Below are 21,707 nucleotides of genomic sequence, written 5' to 3' on the forward strand. Positions count from 1 at the left end.
TAAAACGTTTCATAGTTACATAATCGTTCAAATATATGATACTTATACGTAAATTAGTTTCAACTTATAACGACTGCTAGTAAATCATCAGCACTGCGTTAAAGTATCAAATAATTGAAAAATATTTATTTCATAAGCGAAACAATTACAAGAAATCAATACATCAGAAATATTTACAAATTACGCTGTTGAAAAATATGCATCAAATATAACGAAAATCAATCGCTTACGATTATTAAAAAGTACAACCTATTGATATCACTAATGCAGGAAAAAATTACTTGAAACTGATTGCTCTTTTTGGTTTTCCTGTATGTTGAATTGGTATACTTCTTGCCGCATTACCATCATCGGGTACCTTTGGTGCAATAATGGTCAAAACACCATCAGATGATAAGTGCGATTGTACCTGACTTAAGTCGTGATCTTCTGGAAGGGCATACCTTCTCACAAAGTGACGCGAAATGTATCCGTGTTCGTCAGGTTTTTCTTCGTGTTTACCTTCAACGGTCAGTGTGTTTCCGGATGATGTAACTTTAATTTCTTCAGGCTTGAAGTGTTGGACATCGATGTCCAGCTGGAATCTGTCTTTGTCCTCTTTTATGGTGGATCCCAGTAGCGGTGTTAGGGTAGGGCGCGGTTGGGCGATCGCCCAGGGCGCCGGACAAAAGGGGCGCCGCAGGCGCCCTCCACCTCATTCTCAAAATTAAGCGGACGGAAGCCCTAAATTAAGTGGATTTTTTTTATGTTGGCAACACTTGAACGGAACGTAATCCGTTCGATCGGAGTTTATTTTACAGGGAATCCCCAATCAAAGAAAAACACATTGTCTATCTCCTTTTTGCCCGATCAAAATGTGGTTACACCTATTTTTGTTTTAAATTTCATCAAAGATCGCTACTTACAAGAACTGTATCCAAATGTATGGATAGCATTGCGAATATTACTGACTATACCTGTAACGGTTGCTAGCGGGGAGCGGAGTTTTTCAAAGCTGAAGCTGATAAAAACCTATCTTCGATCAACAATATCTCAATCTAGATTGACAAACTTAGCAACTTTGTCAATTGAAAACGAAATTGCTGAAAACATAGACTTTGATAACCTTATAAAAGAGTTTGCTGATAGAAAGGCCAGAAAAGTAAAATTTTATTAGTTTGTTTCTAATAAATGGTTATTTTTTATAATAAATAATTATTTGTTTTAATAAATGGTTATTTCATTATATGCTTTCCCTTTTTTCCTATGGGTTTGAATTGTAGTTGGAGGGCGCCGTAGAAATCTCGCCCAGGGCGCTGGTAATGGTAAAACCGGCACTGCGTTTAGAATAAGTGTTCTTGATTGTTTCTGGCGTTGTTCTCAGCTGGAACGTCCTAGGACTGTCTCCAAGAGCAATGTTCCAGAGAGAACTGGACCGGAAGAATCAAAAAAAAAATTTTGGAATCTTCCCGATCAACATATTATGTGTGAGTAGTACAGCTGACTTTTGACGCAACTATACCAGGGCATTCCCATACATTTTCGACCATTGTCAAAAAAATACTAGGAAACTCGTATAATGATCCAGATTTTTCCAACCCGATGTTCGATCACGTTTGGAAGTTGACCACTAAACTGCTGTTTGGAACAAGGAAAAATGTCTATCCAGTCTTCGGATAGTATTCAAATTAATGAAAACTACCTCATCGTTCCAACTTTGGGGAAAGCAGTATGAAGAAAAAACAGGTTTAAAATAAAAAAATAATTTAATTTTCACATTAGAAGAATTTTTTACGTACAACACTTCACAACATACAAATAAATAAACTTTTAACAACAGACACTAAAAAGAAAGTACAAAGATTTCTGCGAAGTGTTAACTATGCGTGTAATATACACACATTCCATTTATTCGAAGTTCACATCGTCAATAATAAAAATACAACAAAATAAATAACAGCTAAGTCACCTACATACGCATCAAAGAGAAAAATAACAAATAAGTGCTTGAATGAAAGAAATAAAAAATGGTTGCTTTAGTAAATTTTTCAAACTCTCATTCTAATGAATATTCCTAATATGATCTAACAAATGGAAGGAGTCTAAACAACATGGCGCTGATATAGAAATATCTAGTGTATTTTGCAATAAGATACTTTGGTTTGGTGTTTACATAGTTTTTAATATGAAATCATCAAAATCAATAAACGCGTGAGTCCGTAATATTTCACTTTACACATTCACAACTACCAAGCGTACACCACTGGTGTATATGTGGGGTGGTCGCCTTGAGTTTGCCATCGTGCATTATGGTAGTTACATGGCGGAAGCTGTGGTCGCGTAAAAGAAATTGTGGTTAAAAGAGCGGTAGATAAAAGTGTTATAAGTATGTTTATATTCGCCTATATAATATAATGCTTAAAGTTCGTTGAGTACTATGGGAATGTAGTTTAACCACCGGTTACACCTATTTAGAATAACCGAGAATATATTGCAATGGATGTTCAAGATTTGCCAAGTTTGGTATATGTGATTTCTAGTCATGTCCTGGGCTAGAATATCTGGGGTTGTCCTGAGATAGAATGATCTAGAGTGGACTAATACAGAAGAATCGAGAATGTTCTGAATTATTCGAGAACCATACGTACATATTTCGACCAAAGTGTTTTATATAATATTTGGAATCTCCTATGAAATGTTGGGGTTCACCATCGGACACCAAACACTCGCTTAGAATATAAGTGTACTTGAATGTTTCTAACGTTGTTCTCAGTTAGAATGTCCTCGACTATCTAGGATTGTGTTTAAGTAGAATGTTCCAAGGTGAGTTGGACCGGAAGAATCGAGAAAAATCTGAAACGTTCAAGATAGCCTTTGACATTGTATTAGAATATTTTATAAATATTTCGACCAAAGAATTCTAAAAAACCTTTAGAATCTCTTATAATGCTCATGATTTGCCACGTTTGGTTTATGTGGCTTCCAGTTATATCCTCAACTAGAATGTTTTGAAATATCTGGGATTGTCTTGAGACAAAATGTTCTAGAGTAAACTGATATGGAAAAATCGAAAATGTTCTGAGCTGTTCGAGAACCATACGTAAAATACGTTAAATAATGCTTGGAATTTTGTTAGGTTTGGAGTGTGTGAGTTTATGGGTTGACCATCGGCCACCAAACACTTCGTTTAGACAGTAGCGGTGTTAGGGTAGGGCGCGGTTGGGCGATCGCCCAGGGCGCCGGACAAAAGGGGCGCCGCAGGCGCCCTCCACCTCATTCTCAAAATTAAGCGGACGGAAGCCCTAAATTAAGTGGATTTTTTTTATGTTGGCAACACTTGAACGGAACGTAATCCGTTCGATCGGAGTTTATTTTACAGGGAATCCCCAATCAAAGAAAAACACATTGTCTATCTCCTTTTTGCCCGATCAAAATGTGGTTACACCTATTTTTGTTTTAAATTTCATCAAAGATCGCTACTTACAAGAACTGTATCCAAATGTATGGATAGCATTGCGAATATTACTGACTATACCTGTAACGGTTGCTAGCGGGGAGCGGAGTTTTTCAAAGCTGAAGCTGATAAAAACCTATCTTCGATCAACAATATCTCAATCTAGATTGACAAACTTAGCAACTTTGTCAATTGAAAACGAAATTGCTGAAAACATAGACTTTGATAACCTTATAAAAGAGTTTGCTGATAGAAAGGCCAGAAAAGTAAAATTTTATTAGTTTGTTTCTAATAAATGGTTATTTTTTATAATAAATAATTATTTGTTTTAATAAATGGTTATTTCATTATATGCTTTCCCTTTTTTCCTATGGGTTTGAATTGTAGTTGGAGGGCGCCGTAGAAATCTCGCCCAGGGCGCTGGTAATGGTAAAACCGGCACTGCGTTTAGAATAAGTGTTCTTGATTGTTTCTGGCGTTGTTCTCAGCTGGAACGTCCTAGGACTGTCTCCAAGAGCAATGTTCCAGAGAGAACTGGACCGGAAGAATCAAAAAAAAAATTTTGGAATCTTCCCGATCAACATATTATGTGTGAGTAGTACAGCTGACTTTTGACGCAACTATACCAGGGCATTCCCATACATTTTCGACCATTGTCAAAAAAATACTAGGAAACTCGTATAATGATCCAGATTTTTCCAACCCGATGTTCGATCACGTTTGGAAGTTGACCACTAAACTGCTGTTTGGAACAAGGAAAAATGTTAATCCAGTCTTCGGATAGTATTCAAATTAATGAAAACTACCTCATCGTTCCAACTTTGGGGAAAGCAGTATGAAGAAAAAACAGGTTTAAAATAAAAAAATAATTTAATTTTCACATTAGAAGAATTTTTTACGTACAACACTTCACAACATACAAATAAATAAACTTTTAACAACAGACACTAAAAAGAAAGTACAAAGATTTCTGCGAAGTGTTAACTATGCGTGTAATATACACACATTCCATTTATTCGAAGTTCACATCGTCAATAATAAAAATACAACAAAATAAATAACAGCTAAGTCACCTACATACGCATCAAAGAGAAAAATAACAAATAAGTTATCATTTCGCTAGATTTTTTTAAATAAATATATATTAATCTACTATTAATAAAATCGTAGTCATTGCAACAATACGTAACTTTTAATTAACGTCACAAGTAATTTTTTTTATGATCATACAGGAGATGAATCATCTTTTAACATTTTAACATTTGGAAAGTTTGTAATACTAATAAGCAAAAAAGGATTAATAAACATACATTAGTCTAATAGCGCATCAGATTCGCACTCGGCAGTGTAATTAATTGGAATATATGGCGAAGTTATTTCTAAAAATCTTTCGAATGGGCAAAGTTCCTCACACTGCGGAAGCTTCTGCAAGCGAGGTTCCGAGCTGATGTGCTTCGCATAGTAAATCTGTAGACAAGAGGAAAGGGATTGTGAAATGGCAATTTTCGATCTTTTTTAATGGAAAGTTCAAATAAAAAATCAACAATAAAATAATGTATCTCTCTAATGTATAAGTTCTATCAAATATATTAAGTATCAGTATTATTAAAGACAGGACAACTTTTGAGATAGATATGCAAAATCTGTAAATAGACAGAAAAGGTTAGGAATGAGAAGGTTTTGGAATAAGTAGGAGAACGGGTTGCACCATAGATGTCAATAANGTCCAATAGAAATTCACATACATACATTCATATATGCTATATACCTACATAAAGTATTATCCTTAAAAAACCATAATTTTTCTCCGATGATATTTATATCGTAAAAAGTGGGTCAATTAATTCGAAAACACTGCGATAATGAATAGAAATGAGTCGTTAGAACGTCTACCGCCTCTAAAAGAAATATAAAATCATTTCCCTCTGGTCTTGAAGAAGACATGAAAAGAAATGAAATTATTTATAGGTTATAATGATGAAAGCCCTATTTTTTTTTTGTTTTTACGTACTTACGGCTACAACACAATATTTTATTGAACATATTAAAAGATTGTAGCGAAAGTAAACGAGTTGGTAACGATTAAAAAATATATCACATTTTTATAAGAAATAAACAGTTAACGTCTAGGGATTAATATCTTACTTTACAGACGAAACTTAATTAAGAATAACCATAAATCCTTTTATTACGACAATCAAGCTCACTAAAAGCAAATTTATCATTGAATTAAAATGAAACGATTCAAAAGTGTAATATAAGCTGTGGGGATTACTGAATTTTATTGTTGGAAGAAACTGAAAACCTAGGCAGAATTTCCTTACTAAATTCATTGGACACTTGGTGATAAATTTTCCTCCGCTATCGCAAGCGCTAACTGACTAAACACACATACCTACTCGTGACCTTCGCAACAGCTAGCACGCGGATTGGTCAGTTGCACGTGTGACGATTAGTAACAGTCTGCACTCCATGATTACTGCTATTGCAACAAAATACAAAAATAAGTTGCATGTGAAAATATCAAACAAAGAACAAAGTATTCGCAGACAGAAGAAGTTTGGTAGTGCGCCGAAGGGGTGAAGACCAGAAGACGTCCACTGGGCATTGACGAAATGGTTTTGAGATTAATTAAAAATGGTTCCGGTATCAGTACCCGAGTCATTGTACGACACGTACCTTCTTCTCCTTAAATTTTTCTGGAGTAATGATCAGACCTTGTTTATTTCACCTGAGATGCTTCTCATACCATATAGCACATTAAGTCAATGGGGACATAAAAACCGGTGAAAAATTAATAAAACTGGCGTTTGTCTAAACTCACCAAATAATCCTAACATTCTAAATATTTATACATTTAGATAATATTAGGCACTCTGTTTGTCCCGTTTTTGCAGTTACTTAAAGCACATCTGGCCATAGCATAGTGATCAGGAAGACACCAGTTCGATTCCAGGTCCTCCTTTCTTGGTCCAAGCTTTTCTAATTTCCTTGGATTATTTAGGTAAATGCTGCGATACCAGCACTCCACAGACATTTATTTACTTACAACCTGTCCTCATTTTGCCCGTTTCATTGGTCTTTCACAAACTACCCACCCATCCATATTTATGATTCCTAAAGGGGGCTGAAGAGGCCCCGTCCACCCTATTATCTGGCTTTCTAGTAGAATTGATGCTGGATACATATCAGGGTGTATCTGAAAATGTTGAGGAGCTTTGGAGAATATCAACTAGATACAATAAGGAATCACATGAATTTCGTCAAAATTGTCATGTTTCATGTATAAAGTTGATGGGTTATGTCAACTTTACAGGTAAAAGAAGACTGGAAGTACGTTGCAATGGTACTGGATCGCCTTTTCCTTTGGATCTTCACTCTTGCAGTGCTCGTGGGCACTGCAGGTATCATCCTCCAAGCGCCCACCCTTTACGACGATCGAATTCCTATTGACAAGAAGTTTTCCGAATTCGCCACCACAACAGTTGTTCGATGCCCTCCACAACAGTAATCGTTCATCATTATCATTTGCCTTAAATCATCGACGATACTCATCATATCAGCTCGCATTTTTGAAACTAATCATAGGGTTTTATATTCAACAGCAGTTACCAAAAGTTACGGAAAGAAGATGATAACGATAATGACGATAATAATTATAATAAAAATAATGGAAATTGTTTAATTGAAATGCATGTACTTTAATGCTCTAACTGTAAAGTGTGCTCACTAGGGTTAATAATATGTATAGTTTTTAAAACTGTGTTCATTAAGGAAAACAATTCCCATGAGTTTTCACGAATCAAGTCAGCTGCGCCAATTTCATAATGGTACCCACCTTTAAGCCAAATTAATAACGTAGTCTATCTCATACCTTTATCTTCAGTCCCACAGTATGCTCAAATGAACGATTTCAAAGAAAGTACAAATGCAGATGATTAAAGAACATTTGTTGTAATAGTCAGAGCAAATAGCTATCTTTGGGGGTGGGGGTGCATTCCAATCCAATAGGCAATAAATTCGTAAAGGTACAGGTAGCAAAAGTACCTCCCCAAACTCATCTATTGCTGATCTCTGTGGGACCAGCCACATTACCATGGAAAGCAAAGCAGTTACTGCAGTAGATTGACTTTAAATTAAAAAAACTCACAACAATTATTTTAGCAATCATAAAATTTAACCATGTCTACCATCTGCGCATTTTCGCACCCAGTTGTTTGCAATCATCTCCACTGATATCTACTCCTAACTGTACCACTGTATAAAGATTATGTACAGTAGGTTCACTCAGTTGATCTACCTAAAATATCAACATTTTTTGCAGGCCATCATAGATTAGCTTTATGTCCACTGAACTGTCCTATAAGAGGACGGTTCAATAGATTTATCGAAGTGTTTAAATACAAAATGAATTTGTACTGTAACTTTACGGTGACACTCTGTATAAGTCAGACCCTCCTTAACGGAAAGTCGTAGATCAAGTGATGAAGCGTCGGCAGGCGAGGGAGGTATGGGCGTGGTTGGGAAGTGAACCTACTGTGTAGAATCTTTTTGCTGTGACAGTACTTTATGTCAGTAATAACGTGGTTGTCTTGACTTGTGAAACATTTTATAGATACATCATTAATTTTTAACGAAAATTATATTCGATATGATAAATAACTGTACCTATTAATCGCCACTTGGCAGTTGACGTATGTAGATTGGAGAGGAAACATTTTTTTATCGAAGCTAGAGAAAATATTATACGAACACATTTACTTATTTAAAATGTTATTTATAAATCTGTTAATAATAAATAAGGTTTTATTCAAACCAAAGTTAGCGTCACAGTTTTTGTACAATACAACGCTAGAAGAAGTGCCTCAGTACGGCCCTGATTCTAGTGAATCCGCTAATGTGACTGAGAAAGTGTTACAATAAATGTGTTTTTCAATGTGAAAAGTATCAATTCGAAATAGTAATACAGTCATTAACAACTGCACATGTGGTTGTAAAAGTCGATTTACTGTAACAAATTAAAGTATTCAAAAAGCTGCCAAATTTTGAAAATCTTTCGTAAGTCTGATTATAAATTGTATTTCTGTGAACATTTTGTTGTTAATCGTTATACTTAATAATAATTATCTCTCTAGTTCGTTTCAACGACCTATGCGTAATAACAATTAGCCTAATCGTAAAATAAAGAACAAAGAAATTGTTATTGGTTTTTGTTAAAAGTGTAATTAATAATAATAAATGAAATTGAAAATAAATAAACAAGTAGAAAAATAAACGATTAAATGTTAAATAGAAGCTATAGAAATAGACTGCAAGTCTGTGGGAACATGTCATGTATATAATATAAAAGTATAATAGGTAATAATTATTAGAGATTAGCAGAATGGTTACAAATACTTATAGAGATTATTATGCATTGTTATATAAACTGTTATTTATAAGTATTAATATTGATTTTGTAAACGTGCTTGAATGAAAGAAATAAAAAATGGTTGCTTTAGTAAATTTTTCAAACTCTCATTCTAATGAATATTCCTAATATGATCTAACAAATGGAAGGAGTCTAAACAACATGGCGCTGATATAGAAATATCTAGTGTATTTTGCAATAAGATACTTTGGTTTGGTGTTTACATAGTTTTTAATATGAAATCATCAAAATCAATAAACGCGTGAGTCCGTAATATTTCACTTTACACATTCACAACTACCAAGCGTACACCACTGGTGTATATGTGGGGTGGTCGCCTTGAGTTTGCCATCGTGCATTATGGTAGTTACATGGCGGAAGCTGTGGTCGCGTAAAAGAAATTGTGGTTAAAAGAGCGGTAGATAAAAGTGTTATAAGTATGTTTATATTCGCCTATATAATATAATGCTTAAAGTTCGTTGAGTACTATGGGAATGTAGTTTAACCACCGGTTACACCTATTTAGAATAACCGAGAATATATTGCAATGGATGTTCAAGATTTGCCAAGTTTGGTATATGTGATTTCTAGTCATGTCCTGGGCTAGAATATCTGGGGTTGTCCTGAGATAGAATGATCTAGAGTGGACTAATACAGAAGAATCGAGAATGTTCTGAATTATTCGAGAACCATACGTACATATTTCGACCAAAGTGTTTTATATAATATTTGGAATCTCCTATGAAATGTTGGGGTTCACCATCGGACACCAAACACTCGCTTAGAATATAAGTGTACTTGAATGTTTCTAACGTTGTTCTCAGTTAGAATGTCCTCGACTATCTAGGATTGTGTTTAAGTAGAATGTTCCAAGGTGAGTTGGACCGGAAGAATCGAGAAAAATCTGAAACGTTCAAGATAGCCTTTGACATTGTATTAGAATATTTTATAAATATTTCGACCAAAGAATTCTAAAAAACCTTTAGAATCTCTTATAATGCTCATGATTTGCCACGTTTGGTTTATGTGGCTTCCAGTTATATCCTCAACTAGAATGTTTTGAAATATCTGGGATTGTCTTGAGACAAAATGTTCTAGAGTAAACTGATATGGAAAAATCGAAAATGTTCTGAGCTGTTCGAGAACCATACGTAAAATACGTTAAATAATGCTTGGAATTTTGTTAGGTTTGGAGTGTGTGAGTTTATGGGTTGACCATCGGCCACCAAACACTTCGTTTAGACAGTAGCGGTGTTAGGGTAGGGCGCGGTTGGGCGATCGCCCAGGGCGCCGGACAAAAGGGGCGCCGCAGGCGCCCTCCACCTCATTCTCAAAATTAAGCGGACGGAAGCCCTAAATTAAGTGGATTTTTTTTATGTTGGCAACACTTGAACGGAACGTAATCCGTTCGATCGGAGTTTATTTTACAGGGAATCCCCAATCAAAGAAAAACACATTGTCTATCTCCTTTTTGCCCGATCAAAATGTGGTTACACCTATTTTTGTTTTAAATTTCATCAAAGATCGCTACTTACAAGAACTGTATCCAAATGTATGGATAGCATTGCGAATATTACTGACTATACCTGTAACGGTTGCTAGCGGGGAGCGGAGTTTTTCAAAGCTGAAGCTGATAAAAACCTATCTTCGATCAACAATATCTCAATCTAGATTGACAAACTTAGCAACTTTGTCAATTGAAAACGAAATTGCTGAAAACATAGACTTTGATAACCTTATAAAAGAGTTTGCTGATAGAAAGGCCAGAAAAGTAAAATTTTATTAGTTTGTTTCTAATAAATGGTTATTTTTTATAATAAATAATTATTTGTTTTAATAAATGGTTATTTCATTATATGCTTTCCCTTTTTTCCTATGGGTTTGAATTGTAGTTGGAGGGCGCCGTAGAAATCTCGCCCAGGGCGCTGGTAATGGTAAAACCGGCACTGCGTTTAGAATAAGTGTTCTTGATTGTTTCTGGCGTTGTTCTCAGCTGGAACGTCCTAGGACTGTCTCCAAGAGCAATGTTCCAGAGAGAACTGGACCGGAAGAATCAAAAAAAAAATTTTGGAATCTTCCCGATCAACATATTATGTGTGAGTAGTACAGCTGACTTTTGACGCAACTATACCAGGGCATTCCCATACATTTTCGACCATTGTCAAAAAAATACTAGGAAACTCGTATAATGATCCAGATTTTTCCAACCCGATGTTCGATCACGTTTGGAAGTTGACCACTAAACTGCTGTTTGGAACAAGGAAAAATGTCTATCCAGTCTTCGGATAGTATTCAAATTAATGAAAACTACCTCATCGTTCCAACTTTGGGGAAAGCAGTATGAAGAAAAAACAGGTTTAAAATAAAAAAATAATTTAATTTTCACATTAGAAGAATTTTTTACGTACAACACTTCACAACATACAAATAAATAAACTTTTAACAACAGACACTAAAAAGAAAGTACAAAGATTTCTGCGAAGTGTTAACTATGCGTGTAATATACACACATTCCATTTATTCGAAGTTCACATCGTCAATAATAAAAATACAACAAAATAAATAACAGCTAAGTCACCTACATACGCATCAAAGAGAAAAATAACAAATAAGTTATCATTTCGCTAGATTTTTTTAAATAAATATATATTAATCTACTATTAATAAAATCGTAGTCATTGCAACAATACGTAACTTTTAATTAACGTCACAAGTAATTTTTTTTATGATCATACAGGAGATGAATCATCTTTTAACATTTTAACATTTGGAAAGTTTGTAATACTAATAAGCAAAAAAGGATTAATAAACATACATTAGTCTAATAGCGCATCAGATTCGCACTCGGCAGTGTAATTAATTGGAATATATGGCGAAGTTATTTCTAAAAATCTTTCGAATGGGCAAAGTTCCTCACACTGCGGAAGCTTCTGCAAGCGAGGTTCCGAGCTGATGTGCTTCGCATAGTAAATCTGTAGACAAGAGGAAAGGGATTGTGAAATGGCAATTTTCGATCTTTTTTAATGGAAAGTTCAAATAAAAAATCAACAATAAAATAATGTATCTCTCTAATATAAGTTCTATCAAATATATTAAGTATCAGTATTATTAAAGACAGGACAACTTTTGAGATAGATATGCAAAATCTGTAAATAGACAGAAAAGGTTAGGAATGAGAAGGTTTTGGAATAAGTAGGAGAACGGGTTGCACCATAGATGTCAATAAGGAAAAGGAAAGATATATTGATAGGGCATCTTCTAAGACATAAAGACTTCCTTAGAGGTATATTGGAAGCAGGAACAGAAGCACAAAGGGGTACAGCAAGGAGTAAATTAAATTACTGTTCGCAGTTGGAGATATGGAATGCTCCATTTTCCAGGAAATGCTATGATTGACAGTAGATAAACAAAAGTGGAGGTGCGTGTTCTACTAGTCGTTGGACTGAAGACTTTATGATAATGTTGAATTTGGATTTAAAAATTTACCTGAGTATTACTGAATCACTCTAGGATAATATTATTTTTCGATAAATAATTGTTATAAAAAACTGTTTAAATAGACTTATTCAAACACTGGAAGATTTACCTGTGGATAAATATTTAATAAGAAAACAAAATCCATTACCTTAACAGCTCGACTATTATCTTCCAAGCGGTGCAATTCAATAAAAACAGCGGCACTGTATTTGGGTACGTGTGGAACAAACAGATTAAGCGTCGATAATACATTGATTACGTTGTTTTCGTGACCTGAGTACAAATACATCTTTCGGCCTTCCGGATACAAGGTCCTATTAGCTTTCTGAACCATTTGATCAATTACTTTCGATAAGATCCTTCCTACAGGCAGACAAACATGTTTTTAATTTGAGAAGACAGATGCGCAAATTTAAAAAAAAAAAAGAATTAAGTGGGCAAACAAAAAAAAACGTATTGATGATCGATTCCGGTGTCGTGAATATATTCCATGAAAAATACAAAAATATCTCAGAAAAATAGTCGTCACAACATTTATAAAAAAAATAAAAATACAATGGTAGAATTTGGCTACACTTTTTTTCAGAGTAAAAAAGTCCAAATTGACTTTCAAACAGCTAGGAATCAAATTTGGAAGGACATACTTGACCAAAACAATAGTAAGATGGAAAAACAAATTTCGTAGGTCTTATCTATAAAAACAATTGACATTCCAAATAATAATTTCAGCTAAGGTTTAGTTAACAATAGAAAAATAAATCTGACATTTTGTTGGGGCATGGAGTGTTGTATTTCTCTAAAATATTTTCAAAACAACTAAATCACTACGCCCAATATTTTCCTGTATAAAAAAGGAAGTACATACCTCCATTGAGTTTCTTGAGAATCAAGTTGTGATTTTCAAATTCACACTGTTTCCCAGCAAGATGATGAATGATACCGGGAAAGACCCTGCTAGTCCATTTGGGAAGTGTCAGGTTCATGTAGTCTTCTGCACTTAACGTCTGATAAATACTAAACATGTCGGCTAACGTGGTCATATTCTTGCCACTGTGCTTACTAATGTATTCAAAAACATTGCTGTTGTCATCCAAAACCTTTTGCACTTCATCAGAGGCCAAAACCCTTTTCAATTCTTTCATGTATGCAGGACAATATTCATTGGGTCGTCTCAAAACCTTAGGGAAGAAAAACAATAATTTTTAAAAAAGACAACATTCTTTTGAGTGATGTATCGTGCATTTAAAAATTAAAAAAGGAAAAAACCAAAAAACAAAACCTAAATCAAATCAATGGGGATGGCAAATATGTCGCATTTACGTTCTTCCTTCAACTTACTAACTACACTAGAGCAGTTGCTGATAGAACGCCTACTTTCACTCACGACAGACGTCGTAGGGAATATCGTAAACATAGAAAAGAGATGTCAGGTAGGACTTGCAGCGGACACTAATAATGAAAAAGGAATAACATTACACCAATTGATGTGTAACAGAAAGAGATGCAGACAAGCGGAATTTGACCATATGGCTATCACCGGACTTTAAAGAAAGTTCAACTTTCTCAGTAATCTAGGAAAGTAAAGACGTTTGTTTCAAGATATAATTCCAACCAGGCAGTTATAAAGCCGACCCTGATCTTTTGCCTACCTAAGCAACCTCTAACCGCTGCACCGAGTACTATTATTCGGTTCTCTCTTTTCACTTTGTCTGTACCACTTATGAAGCATTTCCTAACTTAACAAGGGCGTGGCAAGAAGAAAAAAGATACGTCCATTCTCACAGATAATTTATTGCGGACTATGCCAATTTTTATCGTTTCAACTATCTATGTTGAACTTAGAAGGGTTCAATATTATTTTCATTTATACAATTTTAACAAGAGTTGCGAAATATGAAAAACAGAATTTTATCTTTGGAGTCCTAAATCCGTACCTGTTTTACATAAATTACAAAAAAAAAATAAAAACGTATCAGTCGAGATGTTATTTTAAAAGTACTTTAAACACTTCCTTATCAGTAATAAAAACAACCATCTTGCCCTGATTTCAGCGTTTGCTACTTTTTCCATATTATTAAAATTATCTTGTTTGTATGTAAACACGTTTCTGATACGTGAAAAAGAACATCATCAAAGAAAATATATTAATTAAAACAAATGCAATCACTGATTGAAGCCTTTTTTAAAGTTTCATTATAATTGGCAGTTTATGTAGCAATTGCGATATTTAGCAATCGATCACTAGTTTTAATTGAACTTTAGTAATCGGTTTATTTATTGTTTGTAATTATAACGGACGCTATATCTGATAATACCTATACACATAAATGTCGATAGTTTCAATTTAAATGATAACATTTTCTGCATGAAACTGGTTAAATCGATTATGTATGCACTTTAATGAAATAAAAGTAGCTCCTCCAATCAATGCATCAATAATGGAAAATTTAAACTTGGATTACGTCAGTGTATGCCTGAACGAATAGAAATAAAGAAGGAAAAACAGTTTCTTCTGATAAGATTGCAACTGACGCAACAATCATAAGCATTTTTCGGAGTTGAAATCATAAATTAATACTTACAAAGTCATCGATGTGCTTTTCATAGTGATAAGGTATGGGAAGCCACCGCAGTGATTTGTCCCATTTTTGTTCCTCGGCTGGAGGAAAAAGACCAGCTAGTACCAAAAGGGCAGTCATCTTGGTTCTATCAAAGTCTGTGCTGGTGGCATGGACCACATCGGTATTATATGCACCCAAAAAATCACTGTACTGTCTACGAAGAAGTTTTCCAAGTCGATAAGCTCGTTGCTTGCCCAACTAAAAGAAGAATATTCACATTCTTTAGGATTCGAATTTTCACCAAACTTTCTTTTTCACATCTATGCAGGCAGGTTAATTAATAGCAAATACGTGACAGTATAGCGCCATCTGTACAGTGAAATTGTTAAATAAATAATAAAAAAACATGTCTCGCCTTCATTATCAACCCATAAATTTTGATTATTTGAGAATATTTCGATGTATTTAGTACCAGAAACAATTTATTTTAGTCGTTAAATTTACTTACATTGGTTAGCTGACCATACCCAACAGATGCAAATGTTTTATAACCATAAATGTCGTTAGGGTACAAATCTTTTTCTTCTGGTGTCCTGCTTCCATGTCTGAAGAACTGCAACAAAAATTCTGATTGTTTCTTTTGCTTTCCATTGTACGACAATTCAATTTAGATGGGAAGAGTAATGTATTAAAGCAGAAAACATAATTGGGAATAGAGATAGTACCAGAAAATATTTAGGGACTAATTCTAATTCAAGGCTAACAGAATATTTTTATGGTACACGAACGATAAGGTGAAAATTAGTTGACATTTACTTTTGGTCCAGATAAGAAAGAGCTGATTCATTTTGTAAAAGATAATAAAAATGATGAACAGGCTACTACAGGGTATAATTCTCATCCGTATCTATTTACGTTTCTTTAAATAACATGGCTGGGTAACATAGAAAAGTTCTGCAGAATTTTCCATTTAGTTTTAGCACTGTATAGGAAAGAGATTCAAACGCTTCAAAATTTCTGTTTTTGGTTCATCAGGCTATGTCCATGTTTAATCTTATTGGAATGTCCCCGGCTTGTATAAACTTTAAAAGCTTTTGGTGTGTCATCGTCACCAGCCACTAGTGCTTGTGGGAGGGCAGTCCCTCCGGACGACGCCGGAAGGTAGGGCGGAAGGCCTTCTTCAGCCCCCTTTCAGGAATCGTGGAAATGGGTGGGTGGTGGATCAGGTGAGAAAGATGAGACGACCGAAATGAAGACAGAAGAGAATGAAAGATTATCTGTGGAATATTACTGCCCCAGCATTTGCCTAAGTGATCCAAGGAAACCACAGAAAAACTTGGAACCAGGCGGACGGACCCGGAATCGAACCGGCGTCCTCCCGAATGCTGAGCAATGGTCTAGACCTCTAGGCCATGCCGCTCGGTCTCTGTGGCAGATTGACAGGTACGTATTCGGAAACATTTAGCACAGCAATAAATGGATGAACCAGTTATATTACAGCGTCATTGTTTTGACCAAATAGCAGGTCAGTAATATTATAAAGAAGTAAAGCTCCGAAACTACTCATACGAATTCCAAAATTCATTCACCAATATTTATAATGAATATTTAGGGTCATTTCTATGCATATTATGATTGTCTGTACCGAAATTCCATTAATTTTCTCCTTGGTGGTAAGGAAATATCCACTTACGTGCCATACTCACCAGTCTTTGATATTGATCATATTTGCATATTAAATGTTACATTATAACATGTAAATCAACCTGCTTATACCTGAGACATTCTTAGTGCTGATAATTCAGGTACTTGTACTTAAAAAAGATATTTACCTATAAAAAAACACTTAACGGCTTAAGTCGAGGTTATAGAAGTAATTGGATATAATGAAAAGAAAAAGCATAAGTATATCTAAAGACATTAGGTTAGATACACACTGTGGGACCGTTCTCGATGCGATCTCGATTTGCTCTCGCTCCAACTAGTGTTTGTTCATCAGCTGTTCAAATTTGTCACACTAGCTAACTAGTATTTTTGACGAAGACAATGCAGAGGTCCAAAAACGAAGAAAAGGTAAAGAAGAATGTGGATGTACTCAACTCGCAAATGCGAAAAATTGAAGGCGAATACTTCAGTAACTTCAGTTTCAAATAACAAATCTCCTCGTATTCGTCAGATTCAGGTTTACAACTAATCGATTGTAGATGATTATGAGTGAAGCGCAACCAAAAGCATATTCACACTACCGATACGATACGGTACGGAAACAGGCGGGATAGCGTCAGCGTGAAAGGACTCATATTTTACCGGATCGGTGGCGTATCGAGAGCCGCCCTGTAAGTAGTGGGAATCAAGCCTTAGCCGCACAAGCAAGATTAAAACGTATCGTAGTATTAGAGAGATTAAAAAGGCACTAATTAGTTATTCACGTTAATAAGTCGCGAATAAAGAAAAAATTCTTCATTTGACGTCAATTTAATATAAACTAACATTCTATTATTATAATACCTGTGCTTATATGGCTATTATGCATATTTGTACATACATTATGTATGTAAAATAAATAAAATCGATCAAATTTCTCGAAGCATTCTTTTGCTGCATTAAATAACTACATTAAAATATTATTATATCTAACATAAAAGAGTCAACACATTCATTTAAATATTAAAGAGAATGCAAATAAAATCAAATTTGAGTGCATACGTATGATCAAATTTCACACGACCCCACCACAATTCATTAACTGATTACTATTAACTTTTAGTAAAGTACCTACACAATTATCTAGTAGAATCCATTGCTCTAAATTCTAAAATATGTGCAGAATTCCGTAAAAACACATCTTCCCTTATTTATTGAAAACCTTAACGATGACTATGATAAGCCATTGCATAAATTATCCCAAGAGCATTACCTACTTATTCATTCGGATATTATTCTGGAATCACTCTAATAACTAGATCGTAATTTTTACTATCTGTATTTCATACCTGTCCATTATGTTATATTTAGATCACAAAGTGCTACTGTGTAAAGAGTAACAACAAGAATTTAATTAATTGCAGGATTTGAACTCTAATCATCAACACAAAGTGATATTGGCCGAACAACGACTGCCTATCGTAAAATAATCCCGAACGTTTTAACAGCTCAAGTTGATTAAAATATATCGTAACTAATTAGAGGGGGCAACGTATTGCTTATAATATTTATTTGTCGCTAATTCAGGACAATAAAAGTAATGTCAACCTTCTAATCACATATTTATGGATATTTTACTTCGGAGGCATTTGAATATTGCGATTCAAAAAAAAAAAAAGAACTGCTTAAAGAAATTAAAAGTCACTAAATGGTTCATCTGGTAGTAGTCAAAATGTAGATACTATTGATCATAAACAATTTCTATTTCGGAATCTATTGGGTTTCTACATATTTAGTATCCAATTTTAAAAATATTTATTGCAAAATAATTGTTGACACGAACTTCTATCAAAACGGTTTTATCTTTTGTACTGCTACAAGATTAAGCAAGTTAATTAATTTGGGATTAAGCAATTAAAAAAAAATATTTAAATTTATAAATGAATAATAAAAAGTAAATTTTTTTCTTCTTACCACATGCACTAGTTCGATTGTGCTATTCTGTTTGTTGCCTTCTAGACTTTGAATGAAAAATATCAAAAAACCGAAAAATAATGTTAATTTCATACTGTATTACAATGACTGTCGATAACCAGTGATAAATGGAAAATATTCAGATTTGATTGAAAAGTATCGAACACCAACTTTGATAACTTGAAGTCTAAATGTTACTGAACTAAGCTTTGAAATTTTATTCTCTTATATCTTCTGTCTTTCAAAACATTCTTTACGCGGCATGCTTGGTGTGTGTGCAATAAAAGACAGGGCCGGGATAGACTTAGACGACATCACGATCGGACAAAATTATTTTGATTCATGCAAAAAAACAAAAAATAATGCAAATCAACGAAAATATTGACCTGTATGACGTACGAAATGCTCTTCTTTGCTGGCGCATCTAATTCCAAAATAATAATAATTTAAATGTAACACATTTAATTTATGTAAACACAAATTACTCTCACGAATTATTATTACGCGGAGGTTATTGTTCTTAACTTTATATCGTCACTAGATTTCGTATGTCAACAAACTGCGTTGATTTTGTTATACTAGTTCAACCTGTCCAAATTTGGACGATGGGTACCGTTATTGATAATATGTTAATGTACACATGTAATTTAGAGAAGCATTTCATCAAGTAATACTCTAAACTCCAAAATTCTAAAGTTAGAGTAAAAGTAAAAGCCAGAGTGAACACTGAAAATAGACATTTAAACCCGCCACTTTATATTACAATTGTTTAGTTCCATCTGGAGCAAGTGTGTCAAAATCAGGTGTTTTTTATTAGACACTCTAATTAAAGTATGAAAAGAATGGATAACTGGTGTTTTGTGAAATAAAAAAAGGGCATAGCTGTATTTCAATTAGTTATTTTATGCTTTACTATCAAATTATTGATGACAATGAGTATTAGGCATAACTGAAAGAATATCTTTTCCAATTGTCCAATTATTCGATTTTCATGTGCTACCACCAAGGAATTGATATTAGTAATCAGTATGTAACCATTGTATGTTGTTTTAGCTACCATAGAAGTCAGTAAATGGAATAATGTATTAAAACATTAACCATAGTAAATATGAGTTTGTTCCAATTGGTTGAAAAGTCAGAAAGTTATTCCCACAATACAGTTTTTTCTTTAGGAATTGACATACAACCTCTTGGAATATTTATCCTATCTTATTACCTGTCCAACCTAAATGTATAGAGATATAAGTAAAATGAAAAAGAAATTTCAAAAATAATAATACAGTTAGAAATCTAGAAACTTAAAATTAACATTTAGTATAAATTGGTCCTAAAATACATTGAAATGAGCAAAAATTATTAGGCATTTTAAAAGGTTTTCAAAGAAAAAAGAAAAGTGTTTGCCACAGCCTGAAAAGGATCTAGAAATATTGTACAATAATTTATTAAATTTCAACAAGAAGGATTATCCAAAGGAATTCTAAACTTCAAGCTCTGTAATAAATCGTCAATTATGCATATTTGTACATACATTATGTATGTAAAATAAATAAAATCGATCAAATTTCTCGAAGCATTCTTTTGCTGCATTAAATAACTACATTAAAATATTATTATATCTAACATAAAAGAGTCAACACATTCATTTAANTTTAAAAGGTTTTCAAAGAAAAAAGAAAAGTGTTTGCCACAGCCTGAAAAGGATCTAGAAATATTGTACAATAATTTATTAAATTTCAACAAGAAGGATTATCCAAAGGAATTCTAAACTTCAAGCTCTGTAATAAATCGTCACAATTTTTCCTGACATCGGACATTATTTTTTATTAAATTATCAATTGTTGGTAGGTTTTATATTTCATTAATGGATCTGCTAAATAGACCTACAATTTTGCATTAATTGACAACAAACAAATTATTCGAATTCCTGTCCTGTTCTCAAGCCATCAAAAACACGTACTTTATTTAAGGAGGGAGGAGCACAACTTTCAAAAATGTACCACATACAAGTATCATACATAAATATGAGAACCAACAACCATACATGGTACTCGCCTTTATTTAATCTATGTTTGTATTGTATCACGTTGTACATGTACCTATGCATACACGTTATATACAAAAGGTACACTTTTGTGCTACGTAGGTGGGCCTTTTGTTGTTATTTTGCTACAAAACAATGAATAATAAATAGCTATAGTTATTTTTTCTAAAGGAAACTATTAGGAGAGAATGTACCTATCCACAAAGGCGTTAAAGGTACCTGCCTATTCATTTTCCGAAAACGTACAATCAATCAAATAATCACCTTTTTGTCTATTTTTAGGGCATAGAAAGGTGACTAATCATTAGAAGCAAGTATATGGTTTGTTTTATTTAAATGACTACCTCACTTTAAATTATTGTTTTTTAATGTGAAGTTACCATGAGTAAAGATGACTAAAGGGTAATAAAAACTAACAATAAACTAAACTAAAGCGATATTAGTTACTTATGTTTGAAAAATATTGCCAAACTTCAACTTTTCTGATTTTTTTTTAATTTATTCAGTTGAACAATGAATTAGATTAAATGAACAGCAGTAAATAGATAGATTATGCAAAAACTAGAAACGATCCACTTGTTCAAACCATTTCTGATTAAGTTTAATAATTAATGCGTTACCAATAGAATTAGCTGCTTTAATTAAAATTTAACATGGGTTAATTACAATTTTAAACGTTGGATTTTTGGACAAAAAGGCTAGCGAATCATTTGTCCAATCGCATTTTATTATCGTAAATCAATTTCATGTACATATAACTATCAAATTTGTATCTAATACAGTATCTCACATTGAATATTTTGTTTTTCATACTGCCTCATATTACAATGAGCAAATAAGTGGAACGTATGCTATGTAGCATGCAAACTAAATTATGACTTACGTTCACCCTGTTTAAAACAATGTTACCTACAATTTTCGGGCGCAGCCAAGAAGATCAGAGATAAAAGCAAGAACTTAACTCGAAGTGAGTGAATATCGTTCGAACATAGAAGGTCCATACTTAGGCCGACAATCAAAAGAATTGTGAGGTCAACCCAGCGGTAAGTACGGTCCCATAACATGATAGAATCCGAAATGTGATGCGGTAGGTACATGGAACATGTGACACACGTGATTGCACCATGGTTTCTATCAATAGTACGCCCCTAATAATAATGACATGTA

At 33.8% G+C, this 21,707-nt stretch overlaps 2 protein-coding genes across 2 annotated transcripts in view; one reads left to right on the top strand and one right to left on the bottom strand.

The window, feature by feature from the left end:
* LOC108737893 (acetylcholine receptor subunit alpha-like) overlaps nt 1-8,915 on the top strand; it is a 128,833-nt gene extending 119,918 nt beyond the window's left edge. Inside the window, exon 9 of the mRNA XM_025974578.1 lies at nt 6,750-8,915. Within this exon, the coding sequence (XP_025830363.1) occupies nt 6,750-6,944 (195 nt within the window). The 3' untranslated portion in view covers nt 6,945-8,915. The remainder of the gene's footprint in view (nt 1-6,749) is intronic.
* A 2,408-nt stretch (nt 8,916-11,323) lies between these two features.
* On the bottom strand, nt 11,324-18,737 carry LOC112904488 (venom acid phosphatase Acph-1-like). The gene is made up of 6 exons (XM_025974610.1): nt 18,500-18,737; nt 15,390-15,494; nt 14,903-15,139; nt 13,186-13,498; nt 12,469-12,683; nt 11,324-11,815 (listed from the first exon to the last, which is right to left on the bottom strand). Exons 1-6 carry the CDS (start codon nt 18,590-18,592, stop codon nt 11,660-11,662), a joined length of 1,119 nt encoding a protein of 372 aa, XP_025830395.1. The 5' UTR covers nt 18,593-18,737; the 3' UTR covers nt 11,324-11,659.
* Between the last annotated feature and the right edge of the window lie 2,970 nt (nt 18,738-21,707).

Source organism: Agrilus planipennis, unplaced genomic scaffold (genome assembly GCF_000699045.2).
Source record: "Agrilus planipennis isolate EAB-ADULT unplaced genomic scaffold, Apla_2.0 scaffold59, whole genome shotgun sequence".
Lineage (NCBI taxonomy): Eukaryota > Metazoa > Arthropoda > Insecta > Coleoptera > Buprestidae > Agrilus > Agrilus planipennis.